Raw genomic sequence first — 22881 nt, 5'->3', positions numbered from 1 at the left:
AAGACTTTCCCATAACCCTCATGGCAACCTACAAATGAAAGTTCTTCTGACCCACTCTAGCATGAATATTGTTGATTTGGCATGCAAGTTGTAGCACTGTTTGCTCAGTGCCTCTTTCTAATTTTTTCATTCTCCTACCACTATGCAGTAGCTTTTATAAGCTACGAGTCTTAGTGTGTTCACTGAGCACCTATCATGTAAGATCACTATGCTAGAATCTGTCACCACATTCTTTTTTAGTCTTTACAAGAACCATGTGATTTTTATACATGGGAAAGTCAAAGCTCATAGAAGTTCAATAATCTGCACAAGATCACAATCTCTAGTGAATACCAGGTTGAATATGCAAATCCAAGTTGGTCTTACTCTAGATTCTGTCTTCTCCTGTATACCACTGCCTCTATTTCTGGCCAGAAATATTCAGTGGTTGAAGTAGAATCTAAATTAGCAGAATCACTAGTTATACTTAATAAATTATAAACAATAAACTCTGCACCATCTTTGGGGTCCTAACTAAACTGTATCTTAAGGTTCCAATGTCATTAACTTTAACAAGTTAAAGAACTTGTTGAGAGTTCTTTTTCTCTCAACAAAGCAAGAGGATTTCAAAAGTAAGTTAGGTGTTTACAATATTTAAAATATTGCTTCAAAACTTCATGGCATTAAATTGTTACAAAGCATTAGGAAAAACTAAAGGCCACCTAGAATATATTTTCAATCTGCTATAATAATCTAATAGCATATTTGTTTGTGGTGTATCCATTCATTCATTTTGGCAATCAAACAAGTTGTTTTATGACCCCAGATAAACTATCTTATAGAATCTCCAAGTTATCTAACATTTATTTGCCATTAAGTTTATAGATTTAATTGCTTAGAGATAAAATATGGTTCATTTGGAAAAGTTATTTAAAAAATTTATTCTTTTATCAACTTACCTCCATGACCATATCTTCTGTACCATGTAAACTCTAAAAATAAAAGAAAAAGCAATTTTAATCCCAAAGCAGCTTTTCAAGCTGTGGTTTGAAACATTACTCAAGTAACTGATACTAGTTAATAAAATGACATTACTGGCCGTTTCTTATTATGGTTGATGTCTCTTCACATGTTTGCAACTATTTATTTCATTTCTTTGCATTTTATAGTTGCATTAAAATTTGTGGTCAATAGAATTAGGACAAATTTTCAGTACTAATAAGGTTATTTCTTCATTTTATTCATACAAACAAGATTTAGCCAAAATAATCCTACCACAAAATTTTATTATATTTGTATAATATGTATATAAATATGCATGTAATTGTGTGTGTGTGTGTGTGTGTGTGTGTGTGTGTGTGTAATTCCTGTCATTATAGCAATGTCATTAAAATTCTCAAGCACTGATGGAATTATTATATTTTATGGATTCTGAAGTCATCATAATAAAAACTACTCCCCAAAATAAAATAGCATTTTTATTTCCTTAATAATAAACAAAAAGTACAGTAGGATGTCTAGCAGGTTCATCATTAAAACAAAAATGGGAACTGATAAATGAAAAATAATTTCCACCTAAGTCTTACACTCAATAATAACCGAACAAGTATTTACTGAGTTAAGGCAATGAAATGAAGGTATTAGAAAAATGGATTGTTAGAAAACATGTTGCTTTCAGATAAAAATATAATGCTCCTCTCCTTGTAGGAAATATTTCTGAATCCTTTGTAGTTGTCTTTGAAAGACAGAGGTATAGTATCTCTCCTAAAACTACAGCACTTTCAAAACTGCTTTGTTGTTTTTAATGTCCTTGAACACACTGTAGATTATTTTAAAATTGTTTTTCACAACACCAGCCAGTAATAGGAATTGAATATTAAGTTACAAATCAATTCATTAAAAACAAAAGTAACAAATGCTTAAAGCCCATTACTCTAATTATTTTACTACCTTTTACTTTTATTTACGCAATTGAGGTTACTTAAGGTACTGTATCCTTACGGTGAAAATACTATATAATGGTGAGCTATTGTATATCTTTTCCAATGGCACATTAAATTATGTCAATTTGTCAAGATTGGGTATAGCAGTAACATTTAGTCCCCAGCCATTGATAAATGTTACGCAGCAGGGAAACTTTTCTCTCCCAGAGATCCACATTTTAAACATTAAGCAGCACACTACTACATAAGATTGATTTAATCTTGTGACATTTTAATTGAAAATAAAAAGGAAAATAGGGTCGGCTTTAATATGTATTAATTTACTTGTCTGACACAGATGTCAAAACATATGAATACTAACTTCATGCACCAGATTTAATAAGGTGAATACACACATACTGATTACATTGACATAATTTATGGAGAATATGCAAAGGATATTTCTTACCTGATAAGCAGGTTGTAAAAGATATTATCACAAGGTGACTGACCAGCAACCACATTTTCATCTTAGGTGCAGAAGTTAGTTTTGATTTTTCAAAAAAGCTTTAGCTTTATGACAGTTGGATAGTAAACACCTACATCCAAAACAGAAGAGAAAGAAAAGAGAAGGAAAGGAAAGAAAAAGATAGGATAAGGGGAAAAAAAGGAAAAGTGAATGTTCATCATTTAAGGTCAACAATATTATCAATTCTATTTTATTTTAGCTTTCTTGTTTATAGAATAAGTTTTAGTTTATTTAAATACATTTGTAAGCACCATGTTGTATGAAATGAGTGCACTTGGTATCAGAGGGTTATCAGTTGCCTCCCAGTCTTAACACTGTACAAACATTAGCAAATCACTCAATTTTAACTATAACCATTGAGCATAACAGTACTTTTCCTATAAATAGCACAATAGTAAACATTTTGATATTGACCAATTTAATTGAAGATCAAATTTAAGTGAAGGGCTGGTAGGAAGATTCAATTAAAGATACGTCTGTATACGAGCTTTGGAAATTCATAGACATTATACAAAAGTGATATGTTAGGATTACCTGTTTGGTGGCTTGTGGAACATTTTTTGCCAGTAATGCTAATTTCCAAATACTATGTGGAATGTGTTAATAGAATGCGTTGATTAATAACACACTCATCCATCATCCTCTCCTTCATTATTCATTCAAAAAAAAAAGGCAAATTAAAACTTATGTGTCAGCAAGGGAGAATCTAAGTTTTGTGGGGCCAAATCTTTAAAAGTTGGAAAGCTGTATTTAAGAACAAGATGACAAAAATTACTAATGTAAACTAAACCACAGAACTATGCAGTAGTCTAATTAAAATACCTTGCTTTTATAAATTTTGCAAAAACTTAGGATCATGTGAAAACACCGGGGAGGATCCATCCAGGAGGTGCTGGGGATAGCCTGGTGAAGGCTGTATACCACAACTTAAGCTTATTTAGCTTTGTGCCAAATCCATCTCTGTGAGTAAGCATATAGATAGAGGAATCAGAAAAAACTTAGTTGGCTTGCCCATAAGAAGTTCACAATTCAGTGGGCACACAGATGTGTACAAAAATCAGTGTGATGGAACAGATGTTTTGACCTAAATGCTATTAAACTTGAAAACACATTAATTACTTTAATTAAAAGCATCGTAAAATACATCATGGTGAGAATGGATCTGACTGTGGCAGCGAGAGCATCAAGGTGGAGGTATTACACTCTTAGATTTGAGTCATTGGGTGACATCAGAACCCAAGCAATTCTTTCTGCTCTCCTTGAGAGCTCTCTCCTGGATAGCAACATAGTTCAGGGCACTAAAAAGAGACCCTTCAGTTGGGATACAACAGTAATTCCAACTTCGGAAGATATTAAATCACGTTTTCAAACAATGTATAATAACGTTGGAAACTCTCATGACCTAGAGTTGAATGTAAAATCTAAATTAAGACAGAGCCTGAAAACAATACTGAAAAGAAAATATCTAATGTTATGATGTTCAATATAGAAATATATTTAAACATTTTCTCAAGTAGCAAAACCAAAATGGTACTAATTGCTTACATCATAAAGACATGTAAAAAAAAAAACCCATAGGATTCTACTTATTTTTTCCAGTTGTGATGAATTTTAAGATCATATTTAGCACCATCCCCCACCACCCCCACCCTAATCTGCCAGAATTCTAGCATTTCCAGAGACAGGTAAAAATATTTATTGGTACTACATGGACCAGGATAAACCCATTTTTCTCTTTTGATATGTAGATTATTCTGCACTGAAAAATCAATCAAGAATCAATTATTTCAAGAAAAAGTTGAGGTGAATTCTCAACTTTTAGAGAAACATAAAAACAGAGAAAATATAGTGGGAATGGGTCAAATTAGCATCAGGAAATGTTTAAAATATACTTGCTTAAGTAAAAATATCAACAGTTAATTTTGAAATGCGAGGATCCATTTATAACCAATTTCTTTCTCTTGGATGTAGGTGAGAAAGTGAGAACTACAAGTTTGTATGAATCGTACTTTCTGGACTTTTAATTTTCATTTTATTTCTTTTACTAAGCAGAGAGAAAAAGAGAATATTCCTTCAGGAATCAGGGAAATCAATTAAATGATCTATGGAAAGATTTCTAGCTATTCATTTCTATGATGTACAGTATCATTAGTATTTCAAGATAGACCTAAATTAAATTATTGAAACCTGTACACATTGCTTACATCTTGCAAAGCTTGTCTAAACAATTTACATTTGAGCATTTTCTTGACCTGCTTGATCAAGATCTTATTTCTTCTCACAGAGTTATGTACACTAATCAGGATGAATTCTCTTCATGAAAAGGAAGGTAGGGGCATCTGGCTAGCTTAGTGGGTCAAGCATGAGACCCATCTCATCTTCATCTTCATCTCAGGGTCATGAGTTCAAGCCCCATGCTGGGCATGGAGCTCACTTTAAAAACAAAAAGAAAAGAAAAGAAAGAAAAAGAAAAGAGAGAAGAAAAGAAGAAAGAAAAGGAATGTAGAAAAGGCAAACAGATAAACTATGCCAAAACTGTTGTGTCAATCACTTCTTTTTTTGTAAATATTAACTTAGATAATATACTGCAAAAATTTTACAGATTATAAAGCATTACACTTTAATGTGGTAGTAATTATTGGATTTTAACTAGTTCTAATTTACCTATTAATAAACTGTTATGATTTGCGAACTCTTAATAATTCTCACAGATATTCAACTTTAAGAGCCAGGGATGGTGCAGCAGTTTGGTATTGAGGGTAAAGGAACCAGCACTGACCAGACAGAAAAAGAATCAGGTGAATGGAGGCAAAGAATGAAGAACAATTTCTGTGAAAGTTTTCCTGAGGTTTATAATTCAGATGAAGTATGTCAGTGAGATTTTGGTCTATTTATCTCATTAACTTTAAAAGTAGTCTCAGAAAGGAGAGCTGGTCTAAAGGAGGATTAACTGTGCCCACACAGAGCAAGTGATTTCAGAAAACTGGAGTTAAAATACTTAAGAATTTTCTAGGTCTGGAATATCATTTGACATTGCCTTCTTATATAACAACCACACTATGTGGGAAACTATGGCAAGGCAGAGTCAAAACAGAACAAGGGGAATTCAGCCAGATCTTGCTGGAATTTTGGCTCACCCAGTTTTTATGATAAAAATATATTTTATTTGCCATATAACTAGAATCTCAAAAGAAACATGAATTCAATCTCAGATGTTTCAAAAATTCAGAAAGTCCCCATATAACTTTGTGTGGACATATTAATATAAACTGATTAAATTATGATTTAGGTCCATTAAATTTCTCTCTTTAGAAAGGGATGAATAGGAGCATGTATCCTGTGTAATTAGAACTCATCTTATCTCCTGCCACATGTGGATATCGTACTGTCCAGGGAAGTCACCAACTAAGAGCTTTCCTCACTTCCTCTGTCAGAAAATGTTAATCAAAACTTGCTGTAAAACGAAAGCTGATGTCATTAATCAATTTTTAAAACTAGAGTGGGGTTTTCTCAGTTATTCAAAACTGCTACAGTAGGGTCACCTGGGTGGCTCAGATGGTCGTGTCCTATTTCAGCTCAGGTCATGATTTCACGGTTCGTGAGTTCGAGCCCTGCATTGGGCTCTGTGCTGACAGCTCAGCATGTGGAGCCTGCTTCGGATTCTGTGTCTCCCTCCCTCTCTCTGCCCCTCCCCCCATTAATGTTCTGTTTCTCAGAAATGAATAAACATTTAAAAAAATGAAAAACTGCTAAAGATTTATCTATATGAGTGCCTATGTTCTAACAAAAACACATTACCCTTATTATATTTTCCCAAAATTAATTATGCTAGTAGATTTGGCTATTAGAACTGGGCCATAATTCAAGTCTAATGGTTGAATATGCCAAACATATAAGATTTTGGGGTTGTTTGTTTTTCTTTTAAAAGTTACTACAAGTGCTCAGTTTGTTAAGTGTGCAACTCTTGATTTCGGTTCAGGTCATGGTTTGTGAGTTCAAGCCCTATATTGGGTGTGATGGAGTCTGCTTGGGATTCTCTCTCTCACTTTCTGTCTGCCCCTCCCCCACTTATGCACATGCTCACGCTCTCTCTCTCTCTCTCTTTCACGCTTTCTCTCCCAACAAATAAATTTAAAAGTTTTTTTTCAGCTAGTGATAAATTACTAATGTACTAAATAATGAATTTCATGTTTTTTTGTAATAGAATCTTCATTTTGGCAAAGTTTTCACAAACAGCACATTGTACAAAGAACCTGGGTACCTGTTATGAAAAGTTTCCCCATTAATGACAAGGTCTTGTTGTTTTTTTTTTTTATTGTGGTAAAATACACATAACTTACATTAAGTTACACAACCAACACCACCATCTATCACCATAACTCTTTACATCTTTCAAGACTGTAACTCTGTACCTATTATACAATAGCCCCCCAAGACCTCCTCCTCTAAGACCCTGACACCCAACAGTCCTCTTGATTTTTTACCTCCCCTTTCCCACACCCCAGCATCTGATAGCCTCCATTCTACTCTCTGTTGCTATGAGTTCACCTTTTCTCACCCATTCTTTAGCTTGTAGCTTGCGACAAGTTACTCAATCTCCAACCTTCGTTTTCCTCATATGTAAAATGGAAAGAATGACTATTTCATAAGACTGTTGTAAGAGTTACGTAACATTGTACATGTGAAATACTTATGATGAAAGTGTTTAATAAATATTAACTTATTATTCTGCCGGGCCATAGACCCACCAGATTAGGGAACATGATTCTTATTCATTGTTGCTTTTATAATGCCTGGCACATAGAAGTCTCTCCATATACATTTAATGAATAAATGAAGGAATGAATGGACCTTCCGTAACTATTCCAAAGCACTTGCCATAAACAAAGTGAAATTTAACTTTAATTCCTTAAAATGAAGGTAGGATAATGAAAAATAGTAACAAGGAATGTCTCCTAGGCAAACCATAAGAGACACTTAAATACAGAGAACAAACTGAGGATTGATGGTGAGGGGATGGGGGGGGGGGGTAGGAAGGAGGGAAAAACAATTATGGGCATCAAGGAGAGCATTTGTTGGGATGAGCACTGGGTCTTGTAAGTAAATGATTAATCATGGGAATCTACTCCCGAAGCCAAGATCACACTGCATACACTGTATGTTAGCTAACTTGATGATAAATTATATATATACTAAAAAAAAAAAGAAAAAAAAAGGAATGTCTCCTATTAGAGCTCTTTTCTCTGTTAGGGATTATTGTTGCTTATAAACAGAGTCTAGAAGAGGGTATTCTAACTAGCAATATTTTAAAGCATTTTTAATATGTACTTTATTAAGTGTTGGAAGTCTCTGTCTTCCGATATGAATATGCACATAATAGTCAGAAGGAAAAGTTTTTCATTATTTTGAGCCTCTCTGTGTCATAACACATTATCTTTGCCTTCACTCCAAAATATTGCCTATTTCAATAGGACAGTGAGTCATCAGCCTGACAGCATGTAATTTATTTCATTTAATGAGTTTCTTGCTGTTCAAATATAAGAGCAGCCTTCACATCTTGTTCACACATTTGTTTTCTGCTAGTGATTTGTTCCATTGTGTTACCAGTTATCTTATTATTTGTGACTCTCTGATCACATCCGCTCAGCAGTGCTGCAGAGGAGAGAGGCAGTGAGGATGGGCGCATTTTTGCTAACTCAGAAGAGGCCGCTCTTCTTACTTCGCTCTGGAGGACATACCATCGAGTAATTCACAGCTCGCTCCCCAGCCCCCACAGGCCCGAACGAGTTGCAGCAAATGAAGCGACGGAGGAAGAAAACAAACAACTCTGACAAAGATGTGTCACTTATGGGAGCAGACATTTTACTTCCCAAAAGCTGAAAATACATAACGACCAAAAGCAGGAATCAGGGATGCATTCCTGTGCCCGAGGCAGCGCTGTGCACCCGAACTTGCTGGCTTTCAGAGCCTTGTGGCCTCTCTACTCTACGAGGGCGAGGCCTCCCAGCCAGTCCTGCAGATGCAGCATCCCCCAAACCATCACAGATCTCTAGGTGTCTAGTGACTGCTGGAGCCCAGGGAATTCAACTTCTTTTGAATTTCCCAGGGAATTCAACTTCTTTTCCACTTCTTTTCTCCAGCATCCTTCACTAAATCTCTTAGTCACATTAAAACAAAAACACATTACAATGAGACAACACAAGGCGGTATGTTTCTCCCTTCCGTCCTTTTCCTTCTTTTTTCCTACACTTGTCTTTTCCCCTACCTCTCCCTTTCTATGTTAGACAATGCAAGAGTTCTCCTTTGAGAAATTTGGTCCATATCTAGATATTCATTTTTCTGCCAGACAGACACCATCTAGCTCTTTTGTTTAGTTCTGGCTTAGGCTAACACACATAAGCTATTTAAAAGCTTCAGCGATACATTAGTGGTGAGCATTTGGGCACTAACAATTATTTGAAAATTATTTAATTTTGCTATATAATCAAAGTATGTTTCATTAAGGCCAAAACAACTAATATTCCATTGCACTGATGGTTATATAATCATTTACATTGGTAGAGAACGAGATCTTAGGAGTATTGACAAATAATACATATAATCAAATGGTCACATCTCTATTTTAGAAAGAAAAAAGAGATTTGTGGGAATATCAGGAGTCTATCCTGATCTATTCTTAACACAGCTCATGAAAGGCCATGTTAAAAAGAATATTTACTTATGGTGCTCGTTGTTCTGCCCTGGTTTGGAAAAACATTTGCTATAAAGTACTATTTCTAGAAAATAGTAAGAGGAAGCTTATTGGAGTTGAACACAGATTAGTCTAGATGAAAATATACCAATGTCTTCTACTCTACATTTTAATTTTTTTTAATGTTTTTATTTATTTTTGAGAGAGAGAGAGAGAGAGAGAGAGAGAGAGAGAGAGCACTCAATCAGGAGAGGGGCAGAGAGAGAGAGTGTCTGTGTCTGTAGACACAGAATCCGAAGCAGGCTCCAGGCTCTGATGTGGGTCTCGAACCCACAAGCTGTGAGATCATGACCTGAGCTGAAGTCGGATGCTTAACAGACTGAGCCACCCAGGTGCCCCCCTACTCTACATTTTAAAAGCAGAGGACATTTTATCCTGAATTTTATCATTCTGAAATTCTGCCTCTGCTGTACAAGTCATTTAATCTTCCCAAGGGGTCATCACCCAGTCTGTAAAGCGGAAATCCAAGTTCCTTCTTCACAGGCTTATTGTGAGTACTGATGTATGTATGTGTGTGTATGCAAGTAAAAGTCCTACAACATATGTACATAATAAAAGTAAATATTAAAGTGGAGTAAGTTAAATTTCCCAGAAATAAAATTAGTTTTTGATCTTAGAAAAAGGGCTACCCCTTTAGAGAGGGGATATTATATATTTAAATGTTAAGTCCATTAAACATCTTCATATTGGGGTGCATGGGTGGCTCAGTCAGTTAAGCATCTGGCTTTGGCTCAGGTCATGATCTTGCAGTTCGTGAGTTCGAGCCCATGTTGGGCTCTGTGCTGACAGCTTAGAGCATGGAACCTGCTTCGGATTCTGTGTCTGCCTCTTTCTCTGCCCCTCCACTGCTCACACTGTCTCTCTCTCTCTCAAAAATAAATATTAAAAAAAATCTTCATATCAATATTCTAATTTCCAGATTACAAAATGTAATTTAAACATAGGTAACACAGCTCCCTCTAGCTGAATAATTGCATATTTCAGATGTTCTTCTCCAGTCTCACACTGACTTCTTTAAACTATCATCAAATTATTATTACCTCAGTTCACTAGTTTTTCTGCAGTCATTAACAATATTTTAGCAGCTTACTGCTATGATCAAATATACTTAGTAAAAGTTTCTGAAGAACTTGCTGTGTAAGCAAAAGAATAACAGCACAGACTCGAGAAAAACACCCCATTTTCTGAAACTGATTATAAACAGTATCCTTTTTCAGAACAGGGCCATACATTGTTCAACTAGTAGGTAGAGCATAATATTCTTTAGATTGCAATCTTCTTAGTCCTTGAAACAGTCCACCACTTGACTGTGTATGAAGTATATGTAAAGACCGAAGTAATACAATATATTTTAAAACTTTTCAATAAATATGACATCATCAGATTGTGAAGTATGTCTTAGGGGCTGCTGAGGAAAAAACATATCTGAGGGCATTTTGAAGATGTGTATATTAATTGAGTACTGACAGTATAGCTTGCATTTAACAGAACAATTGACTCCTCACATTTTTAGATTTTATGATTAATTATCCATTTATTTTTAAAATTATGTAAGACATGCAGAGGAATTTAAAAATAGTAGAACCCCTGTTTGTGATATTTATAGCACATATGTTTTCACAGGCAAATTTAAGCTAATGATGTCATATAAGACTAATGATGCAGTCATGCTTATCACTGAGACAATTTCAGGAAGCCATCACTTTCAGGTAGTAAACAGAAAGTCCTACATATATTTTGTCCCACATTTTAGGAGCGTGTGTATGCGTGGTTGGGTAGCTCTTGACGTTTGAGAAAATGCAGAAGGGTCCTGCTGATTCCAAACTAATCCGCCAACATGTCATACTATCAATTGTGCCCGTTATTTTGCTTGAAATTACAAAAGTGAGATGCTATTGGAAAATGGAGACAGTAATCATGAGCAAATCAGACAACATGACTTCGTAAGTAATTCCATAAATTACCAGTTCAGTCAATGAACAAGGGAGGAGCTATTTCATCAAGAAAGATTTAAAACTCAAACGTATATTTATGAATTCCACTCAACCTCTTTCCTATCAGTGTATCAATATGGATCACTTTGTTATTCAAGGGCAAACACATGTTTTATTCTACTTTGAATACAGTGCTACATTTGGCAAAGAACTGTTACTAAATAAAAAAAAAGAACAGAGGAATATCAAGTGAGAGGTGAAACACAACAGGTAGGTTTTAGGACGAGTTAGGAAGGATGCTGGGAAGCAGAACTGATTCTTCCTGTGTTATAAAGAATAGTGGAAGCAACTGAATGGAGCCAATGAGTACGAGTGTTGACAGTAACAAGGTCACCTCAGCTACTGGGAACCATAAAGGAGCAATACCAAGGATTGGTGCTAAAAATTTTACAAATCATTAATCTATATATCATCTCCTCTGACACTACCAAATGCCTAAGATTTTGAGAGACGAACAGAGTTATCAAGATCATGTGGATTGCCCAAAGAGACACAGAGCCAGCATGTGACTCCTTCTATTCTAGAAAGATTTAAACCCTTTACTCTTTATTGTTTATCTTTTGAAAGATACTTAGAATTTATCCTAGCTCTAGATTGCAAAAAAAGTTTTTTTGTATATTCATGATCAACATATGTTTCAAAATGCTAAGATGGTACTTCCCAAAACATGGTCTAGGGGCCAGCTACCTTAACAGCATTTGGATGTACTTGTTAATAAAATAGATTTCTGAAAAACTCCCAAGAATAATTAGAGTGTGGGAGTAACCCAAGTATCTACTTTTTAATCACGCTTCCCAGGTAATTTGTAGGCATACTACAAAAACTATAGTTCAAAAACTATTGTATTGTAGTAAGTGTATTAAGTGAAAGTCAAAATATTTCCAACACTCACTGACAACAATCAAATGTGTTCTGAATTCATTAGACCACATCTTTAAGTGGTGCACACTGAAAATCAGAAGATAACTAACATTTAACATTCAATAACTCATCTCTTAAAATTATGTCTGCACTGTACTTTGTTGTGGCTTTTGGTCTGGGTGAGAATTGAATATCCTGTATGTCTACATCTGATTTACTTTACCGCATCATAATGAATAAGGCATTTTGACATATTGCTTTGACTAATACTTAGAAGTTTTCTTACTATTAAATGAGACTTGTGGGACTATAATGACATGACTGAAACGTACTATTAACTTCTCTTGCAGCCCAACAGCCGTTCAAACTGATCTGAGATAGCTGGACTACATCAAAGTAATGTGTTTCATGATACCTTCCTTGTGAATCATATCTAACAATCCAAAATAGGATTGAATAAGTCTTTGACAGCAGGAAAAAAATTCCCATGCCAGCAAGACAGAACTTTCCCTTTTGCTCTCCCACAGACTCGCAAGAGAATGAAACCTGGGAAGAAACCATACCAGATGGAAACATGCACTCAACTTACACTGGGAATTTTAAAGACTTCCTGGGCTGTCAGCTCTCCTCTGTGTGACTTTATTCCTCTGTAGAGATGGCCATGTCTAATACCAAGGCTTCACTGCTACGGCCACTCTGCTTTCTGAAGCTCCATTTGTAGCCATTCTCCCTAAAGCAGCTGCTTCTTGCTCCACAGTATCTGTAAGTCTTACATGTAAAAGATCAGGTATTTATACTACCTCACCAACCTCAAGGCTGAGAATAAAGGCTCAAGAATAAAGCCTCAAGGCTCAAGAATAAAATTTCTTACTGTCTTCTGACAAGAGGCCCATCCATGATTGAAGAACGAGGCTAATGATCTTGTATCTCCTAATCGCTGCTGTTCAGGTTGAGATACCGTACAGAAGGAGAGAGCAGGATATAACCTTGACATTCTATTTTTCAAATAACAGGGGAGAATCACTAACTGTAGGTCGTTATATCAGTATTTAAACTGAGGAGTGATTCCTACCAAAATAATTTAGGCCCCTATTCCTAGAAACAATAGAAGAGAATTATTTTTAAATGCACTTCAATTCAATTAAACAATACGTATTTAATAAGTATTTATTTTTGAAACACATGTAAGAGGGTATCTATGAACATTTGTGCACTTTAATCAGATATCAGTTTTTATTGGGTGCTGTTCAAAGATCAAGAAATTTGTTTTATTTCCTTTAAAGATTATAAAATAATCATATAAACATAGCTGGATGATCCTTTTTAATTATTCATTCCTTCCACACTATTTATGAAACACCCGTCAAGTAGCAACATTTTGTAGCAACAGCAAAAGTATTGGTAAATCAAGGATATACATTCAGTGACAGAGTTTCTAGATGTAAACGCCTCAGCAATAGTTCCTCTCATCCCTTTTGCCATACTCCATATTGCTTAACACAAAGCCTTACTCATTAAAGGCACACAATTAACATTGGTTGAATAAGTTTATGGAATAATTACTAAAAGCAAATCATTGGTCTATATTTGACAGGTAGATCCATGCAAGCAGGTGGAAGTGCCAACAGTAAAAGCGTACAGAAGGAAAGTAAAGGTTAAAGTCCGAGAACTCTGCAGAGTTTAATATGGCCAGGGCATACACTCATGGGAGAATTAGAAAAAAGATAAGTGGGAAGATAATGGAATCAAATTATGGAAACTTAAATACCAAATGTTGAACTTTGATTTCATAGGTGGTGAGTGAGTTTCCCTTGCTGAATTGTTCTGCAGGAAAATATCATCATTCTATTTGATCCCAAGTGCTCTGGTTGATGAACACTGTGTTCTTCAGTCTCCTTTTCACTGTTCCATTCACAGAAGAAATACTGGGGAAGCTCCCTAATTCTCTCCCTATTCTCATGCTCTTTTGTGGAAGTTTCTGATTTATAACAACAATGTAGTCTTGAGCTATACAAAGAATTTTACTCCTTGTTATTCAAATTTGTATCAAATATTAATTAAATTTCCCATAAGACAAGAGTGGATATAACCCTCCACTTAAATACAATTTCAGAACAAAGATATGGCTAATGCAAAGTCTGAAGTCTAAAGGAAAGGGATTCCACAGTTTCTGATACTGCCTTTATTTTCTCTTAACGTAAGGAATTATTTCTTTTTATCAAACTCAAGTCTTATCAAACAACAAGTACTTATTGAGCACCTACTGTATGAAAGGGCCCAGACAAACCTCAGTTAGTATTAGAAGTGGAGGCAAATTTTCAATCTTCAGATACTTAGAGTCTACTTAAGCACACGTATCATAACGATCTCACTGGATCTATCCGTGATCCGGTTACCAAGAGGAATCCATGCCAGAATTTTATTATTTTAAGGAACATGTATCGAAATATCTGAAGCTCAGTGAATAATACAAAGTTTAATTTGATCTTCAAAAATTTAACTATTTTATACTCTGTCTCAAAATTTGTCAGTGGTACAACAACATTTCATACTTCCTTCAATATCTATTGAGTATTTTGTGTTATACTATACATTATATTAGGTTATAGAAATTATAATACTATAGCATATTTATACTTTATAATCATATTATATATGCTATAATTAGAATCAGAAATATTTTAGAAATTAAAAGATCAATTAAATAATCCTTAGCTTCATAGTTAATATAACCACACTCCTTTAGCTCTCAACTTGAAAGGCAGACTCTGTTCTAGAAGCTTATTATTAATATTCATATGAACTCAAATGATACAGTAATTATTATTAACCTCAGTTTATAAATGAGAAAACAATGTCTCTTCTATATTTCAAGACTTAAATCAAGCTTTCTATTTGTAGGAAAATCTAACCTCTGGCAATGTCCTATGAGAGCTTCTCCCTTGTCTAAAATCATGGAGCATTTGTTTGACTCACTCATGGATTCCTTATTATTAGGTTCTTGTTCATCTTCAAATGCCAGGCCACTTCCAACTGAATATAGGGACACTTTATTAGAAGACTTATTTGAAGACAATTTCAAGAACTAAGGGGTGAAAAAATATTTTGGAGAAGTGGTTTCTTAGCCAAAATTTGGTATTTTTGACAGGTCTTGATGGCTTATGAAGATAAATATAGCAGAACATCTGACTATAAAACTGTCTTGGAAAGTCTGTGCATATGGTCACAGCATTTTAGATTTTTATATTATCAAAAGGTAATGAGATTAAAACACAAGAATGTAGATACAGTGAGAATTCTTTCATATGGCTATTTCATTTGGGCAAATTATTTCAGCAACTGGCAAGTAGGAACACTAATATGTACTTACTTGTGAGAACTATATGAAAAAATGTAAATAAGACACCTATATTACTCTTTCTTAATCTCTAACTAGATTAGAATTTACTGAGTAAAAAGAACATGCCTTATACATATCTTCATATTACTATTGGGGCCTCAAAACCTTGCACAGTGTGAGATCAATAAATGTGTGCGCATGTGCGAGTGTATTTGTGTGTGTATTTAATGCCACTGAAGATATGTCATAGAAGAAAGCTGATAATTAAGAGAAAAAGCACTACACCTGTGAATGGCTGTGTAACTGCCTTCATTTGGAAGTCTTTAAGCACAAGAATCACTACTAAACAGTTAACATTGGTTTGAAGATAATTCCATGCATTTCTACAATTGGGAGGAATGATACAACACCATTTCTCTTCCAAGATCTAATGAATTCTCTAATGCTGTGAGGTTGCCAATACAATTTCCAGTGTAGATATGTAAAGTCAGTAATTTACTTGTAATTTATTTAGCAAATGTAGAAACGGTTATATAGGCAATTATATTTGTTTTAAAATATTTAAGGGTCTATCATGTACCCTGTGTTAGGTCCATAGAGATTCAACAGACCCAAGCTCGATGGTCCTCAGACCTGTGAGAAATAAACAGTTTGGAAGTAGAAGGTGAGGGAAAGAGAGAAGCTCAGGGGTGAGTTCTCACCTCTTGACTTGCCCATTGGTGTGGAAGATGCTGCCACTTGGCAAAGGGGAAGTAGGGTTTTGGTGGAGAGTGAGTTGGCCAAAAATTTAGTTTTGAATGTGCTGGGGTTCAGTTTCCCATTATACATCCAAATGGAGATACCAAGTAAATATTTGAATAAATGAGACCAGAATTTTTGGAGGGGGTTGGGGTTGGGAATAGGTACCTGGAAGTGATCTGCATAGAAATACTATGTGAAGCCCAGTAACAGGTAGAACCTTCAAGTCAATTTGTATTATGCCGTGGAAAAATGAAACAAAGATAAAAGAGACAGCAGAAATATAAACCTAAAATGATTTCCCCCCAGCATGGTCCTCTCACTAACTAAAAACATAAAATAAGGGAAGAAAGCAGTGACAGCTGTAAATATTGGCAGGAGCCCTGCAGCCCTTTGCTCTATTGCCAGAATTATTTACTTTCTTCGAGTTTCTATGAGTTTAGAAGAAATACTGTTGGCTTTTGCTCAAAAATTCTTGCTGAATTAAAACAGATTTTTAAAAATGCTTCTTGGTGTTTTGAAGATTTAAGGAATATACCATGACTGTAGTTTCAGTTTTTTAGAATAAACATATTAGAAATTCATAGGTTTCAGAAATTCATCCTCTCTTATTTTTGTGAGCTAGTTTTGAATGCATCAGGCTTTTTAAGGTTATTAAAAGACTTTTAGTCCTATTCAAGAAAATATCAGTGGTTAATTCAATATGTCCATATTTATATCTCCAAATCTCAAATTATCATTGATATTTTAAGAAATTTGATTTAGCTGGAAAATTAAACTCCCTACATGACCATACAGAAATGATATAATGATCTCCACAGTTAAGATGAAAAAAGTTAGGCAATTATTTTTATTATTATTATTATTATTATTAAGCAGTAAACTTTAGGCAAAGGCAATATTTTCACATAAATTATTTAAGTGACCATTCATACTTTACTTGTATTTGAGCTATCTCTGAAATCTTTAGTAATAATAATGATAATAATAATAATAACAACAATAACCAGATTATCCCTGCTTAATATTTTTTGGTATTTTAATAAGTATTTTTTCCTCTATCAATAGGTATATTTTGCTTCCAGCTTCATCATGTTTTTGTTTATTTGCCCTCAAGTTGTTTTCATTTGTGTTTGTTTCCATTTGCTTAGAATAGTGTGTCTTAAATTTCTGGGAATGATTTATATCATTACATACTAAACCTCTCTGACTCTCAGCATTCCAGCAGAAACAAAAGCACCATGTACGGCCTTTTATATTCCCTTTTAAATACGTCATCTAATAAGATGTTGGCAAATTGCCTTATAGTCAAGTCTGGTAAAAAGTTAAAAATTCCAGGTTGCAAATCTCTTGCCCTTGCAGAAGTGAGCTTCTTAAGAAACTAAGAGTATACAGTTATTGGATAAGTTACGTCCCCCAAAACGTTCAGTATTTTTATCAAAGGAAGATATCTTAACTAAATCAGGTATTATTCCTAGTACACATGCAGGAGATTTGTCGATTACTATAGATACTCATCCTCAGGTCTTCCTTTAAAATGCCAAGAGTGATGATTGTTTAATTATGGTGGTTCTGTCATCTCCTGTTAGTGTGCCTCCTTGTTTGGGAAGGATTCCATTTTGTTTTTTGCAATTAGTATTTTTATTTGAAAGTCAGTACCTAATGTTTTGCTGAGAATAAGAAACTCCCCTGACATATCTGAACATACATATTATTTCATAAAGCTGAAAACCCCCATTGACCACAGCATCTTTAGGGGTATACATAGTGACATAGATTTTTTAAACCTGAGATTAGCTCAACTACACTGTTATGTCCTTCCCACCACTTTCTGCTAATTGCATCTAATCTATACACCTTTCACCTTTAGACATGCCTGATGCAAAGATGCAACCTCTCAGTGGTAGATCTTTAACTTTATCAGCCAGCTGGCTCCTTGGCTACAACTGAGCTGCATAAAAAGGACAAACTTTTGCAATATGGCTATGGTATGGAAGAGTTCAATTTATTGTTTCATTAAACAAGTATTTTAGCACATTTTCATGCAAAGATGAAAAGGTAGAAGACTCAATATTGTCAAGATGTCAGTTCTTCCTAACTTGATCTATAGATTCAATACAATCCCAATCAAAATCCCAGCAAGTTATTTTATGTTATTTTGTGTGTTGAAAACCAATTCTAAAGTTTAGATGGAGAGGTAAAAGACCCAGAATAACCAACACAATATTGAAAGAAAATAACAAAGGCAGAGGACTGCCACTGCCTGACTTCAAGACTTACTATAACGCTATAGTAAACAAGACAGTGTGATACTGGGTAAAGAAAAATAGATCAATGGAACAGAATAGAGAGCCCAGAAATAGACCCACATAAATATAGCTAACTGATCTTTGACAAAGGAACAAAGGCAATACAATGGAGCAAAGATCATCTTTTCAACAAATGGAGTTGGAAAAACTGGATACCCACACACAAAATCTGACTCTGGGCACAGACTTTACACTCTTCACAAAATGGATCACAGACCTAAATGTAAAATGCAAAACTACAAAACTCCTAGAAAGTAACATAGGAGAAAACCTAGGTGACCTTGGGTATGGTGATAACTTTTTAGATACAACACCAAAGACATAATCTCTGGAGAAAATAATTGATAAGCTGGACTTCATTAAAATTAAAGGCTCTAGCTGTCCAAAAGTCAATATGAAAAGAATTAGAAGGTAGGCTACAGAATGGGAGAAAATATTTGCAAAAGACATATCTGATAAAGAACTATTATGCAAAATACACAAAGAACTCTTAAAACTCAACAAGAAAACAACCTGATTTAAAAATGCACAAAAGATCTGAAGAGAGACATCAGCAAAAAAGATATACAGATGGCAGATAAGCATATGAAAAGATGTTCAACAACACATGTCAATAAGGGAATTGCAAATCAAAACAAGAAAATACCACTTAGAATGGCTCAAATCCAGAATACTCACAACATCAAATGCCGGTGAGTGTGTGAAGCAACTAGAAATCTTATTCATTTCCCGTGGGAATGCAAAAATGGTACAGCCACTTTGGAAGACGGGTTGACGGTTTCTTACAAAACTAAACATACTCATAGCATATGATCCGGCACTCTTACTCCTTTCAAATGACACTAGGAGTATTCCCGGATCTTTATCATTCTTAGAATTTACAACGGATACATCTGTATTTGATTTTTATTAATAATCTTTATATAGTTTTAGGGACTAATTACCCCATGAGTAGTAGCCCAGTAAAAGAAATTAACTTATTTGTTGAATACTTACTATGCTCCAGATACTGGGCAGGTGTTCTACATATCTTTTATCTTCACAATAACCAATAGGTAACTGCTATTAACCCCAATTAACAAATCAAGAAAATGAGGTTAAGAGCAGTTACACAACTTATCAATGATAATAAATGATGGTACCTGGATCCTAACATCTTCATCCACAGCACTGTGATCATCTTCAATCTGCTCATCATTAGAATATGAATACAGCACTTCAGTTCTTCTGGGGTCCCTGTCAAGTACTTGATTTGAGTTACCTCTTTTAATACTATTATGACACACTGAGGTGCTTAATATAATGATCCACAGTTTTTATGTGAGGGCATATAGTCAGAGAGATTGAGTATATTTCTTCTGTTATTGTGACAAAATATGCACATCATAAAATTTACCATTTTAATCATTTTAAGTGTACAGTTCATATCATTTTGTAACCATCACCACTGCCCATGTCTAGATATTTTTTTAAATGTTTATTTATTTTGAGAGAGAGAGAGAGAGTGAGTACACATGTGCACAAGCTGTGGAGGGGCAAAGAGAGAGGGAGAGAGCATCCCAAGAAGGCTCCATCAGCACAGAGCCCAACTCAGGACTCGATCTCACGAACCATGAAATCATGATCTGAGCCAAAATCGAGTTGGGCTTTCAATCAACTGAGCCACCCAGGCACCCCTCCAGATCTTTTTACTATTCCCAAACTGAAGCTAGAGTGTTTTCTAATATTGGAGATATGATATGGTCCCCCTCCTTTCATGGCCCACTAAATTTAAAATAATAATAAATGCATCAATGCAGGTGATAAGGTTCTGCCTTGTTTAATTCCTGCTTGCGTATCACATGCTTTTCATCCAACTCAAGCGTTTCTCAGAATGCGACCTAAACTGACTTTCCTTAGAGAAGCTGTCTGTCAATTCCCAAGTGAAATCAGGTTTTCCAATGACACTTTCATAGTTCCCTGTGCCTTCCCTTTATTGCAAGTATGCTTTTTATGATTGGACACTTATTAATGACTTTTGCCCCATTGGTCTATAAACTTCAAAGAGGAAGCTCTAGCTAGAAGCTACCACCTGCATATTTCACAGGAAATGTTCAATAAACATTTTTTTTAATTTTTTTTAATGTTTATTTATTTTTGAGACAGAGAGAGACAGAGCATGAATGGGGGAGGGGCAGAGAGAGAGGGAGACACAGAATCGGAAGCAGGCTCCAGGCTCTGAGCCATCAGCCCAGAGCCGGACGCGGGGCTCAAACTCACGAACCGTGAGATCGTGACCTGAGCTGAAGTCGGACGCTCAACCGAATGAGCCACCCAGGCGCCCCTTAATAAACATTTTTTAAAAATCCCTGAATATATAAATTAATAAATGCCTTCAGAATTATTTCATCGACCTAAAAAACAATGATTACATGTTTGTACATCACCTGAAGTGATAAACTGAAGAGACTGAAAAGAGAAGGAAGAACCTATCAATTGCCCTTTTCTCTTTCTTCAATCACATTCTAACTGTCTTGGTAATTTTTTTTGTTTTAAACCACTCATAGCATCCCCTCTCTTTGCCTTTTCCTCTTCACATCATGGCTAAAATCCATTCACTGAGGGTCAGTGATTCCAATTACAACTCCAGCCACTTCTCACCAACGTTTTAAAGAAATCTCCCTAATTTATTTGTAAATGAATTAGGCGAACAGGTAGAAAGTGAATTTCCTAAGATAGTGGATTGAACCCTTACAGATAATCACTTGAGAAGGAAATTTTCAATGCTTTAACTTTTTATATTTCCATTCAAAGTACTTTCAAGGATTTCAAGTGACTGGCTCCATGAAGCAAATAATCTGCTGGCCCAGGCCTGCGTACTTAACCGGCATGCTATAGTGGGGCAAAGTGAGAGGCAGTTGGGGGAGTGAGGCTTGTTCTTTGTCCACATGAGTGGGTATCTGCCACACTGTTCAACCTTGTTTTGTTTGTGGAGAACCACCTAGCTGGCTAGATTCTTACTCTGTTGAACCAATAAAGTGTTCCCATAGTCACTACATCAAACCTGGAGAAAGTCCTGCTGTCTTCCCTAGCAATCAGGTAATAGAAATGTGTAAAGAATAATTACTGGCAAAAGAAAAAAAACAAATAAACACAGACAAGCCTATTTGTTTACTTTTCACTTAAGCACATTTCTTTAAACCCCTAATCTTTAGTCTGGAACAAATAACCATAAGTTAAGATTGCAAACCATACCCCAGTTTATTCCTTTTCCTTAGAAACCAGGGATGAAAAATCTGTGACTTAAATTGCATTTCAGTGTTGATTTTTAATACTCAAAATATTACTTTTTAAAGTTTAAACTAATGTATCTCTAAAGAGTCCTTTTTATAATGTGTATATTATTTTAACAGATTTCTATGAAAAATTAGTAACCGATTTTTCAGAATGTGGATAATTTTTAAAATATGAATATATTAAGGAAACTGATATTACTACCATAGTTGCTTTCAAATATAAAAAATCTATAATAGGGAATAAGAACATTTAAATCATTATGAAGTAAAATTATTCAGCATACAAATAAGGCTTAAATTTGTCACCATAAATTAGGACTAATGGTTCTCAAGCTTTTGTGGTGATAAACTGTTTTTGATAATCGAATGAAACCTATCTAACATCTTCCACAAATAATGCAAACCCACACACAACATTTGATATATACTATGTTAAAACCATGGGGCTAGTTTTAAAGTTCTCTAAGAAAAGGACCCATGGCTATGCTGTCTGTTGGTTTATCCCAAGTTCTGGTTCTGTGGAAAGAACCTGAAACATGGAAACCACCCACTGAATATTTGTTAAACACATGAATTTAGCATTATTATGGAAGCTTACCCAAATAGAGTTCAAAATTTAGTAAAACTCAGATTTTAAACAATTAGAAAAGAGGCGAAACTATTATTTGCATACTATGTGATTATATACAAGAATAGGAAAGAAAATGGATTTAAATAAAATACTAGAATTAAGAGCAAAGTGGCTACAAAGAAGATAAATATAAACCAAACAATGGTTTTCTTGAGTACTAATGATAAATATTTAAAAATAAGAAAAATATTTATTTAAAATATTTAATATAAAATATTTATAATATTAACAAACAATTATTTAGTAGTACTTTTTAAAATTTGTTTTAAAAGTTTATTTATTTATTTTGAGAGAGAGAGAGAGAGAAAGAACATGAATGACCAGGGGAGGGGCAGAGAGAGAGAGGGAGAGAGAGAGAATCCCAAGCAGACTCCATACTGTCAGCGCAGAGCCCAATGCAGAGCTCAAACCCACAAACCGTGAGGTCATGACATGATCTAAAACTTGATCCAACACTCAACTGACTGAGCTACCCAGGAACCCTTCTAGTAGGATTCTTAAAAAATAGTGTGAAGAAAAAAACTGTAATTATTTACTGATAGATGTAGAAGC

At 34.8% G+C, this 22881-nt stretch overlaps 1 protein-coding gene across 5 annotated transcripts in view; it reads right to left on the bottom strand.

Moving 5' to 3' along the window:
* CNTN1 (contactin 1) overlaps positions 1-22881 on the bottom strand; it is a 362253-nt gene that overhangs the window by 171767 nt on the left and 167605 nt on the right. For all 5 annotated transcript variants that reach the window (XM_060657920.3, XM_060657917.3, XM_060657918.3 and 2 more), the window contains 2 exons: positions 2371-2500; positions 939-971 (listed from right to left, as the gene is read on the bottom strand). In XM_060657920.3, the coding sequence (XP_060513903.1) occupies positions 939-971; positions 2371-2431 (94 nt within the window). In that variant the 5' untranslated portion in view covers positions 2432-2500. The remainder of the gene's footprint in view (positions 1-938; positions 972-2370; positions 2501-22881) is intronic.

The sequence above is a fragment of the Panthera onca genome, chromosome B4 (assembly GCF_046562875.1).
Source record: "Panthera onca isolate mPanOnc1 chromosome B4, mPanOnc1 haplotype 2, whole genome shotgun sequence".
Taxonomy (NCBI): domain Eukaryota; kingdom Metazoa; phylum Chordata; class Mammalia; order Carnivora; family Felidae; genus Panthera; species Panthera onca.
This window is presented reverse-complemented; position numbering and strand designations above follow the sequence as displayed.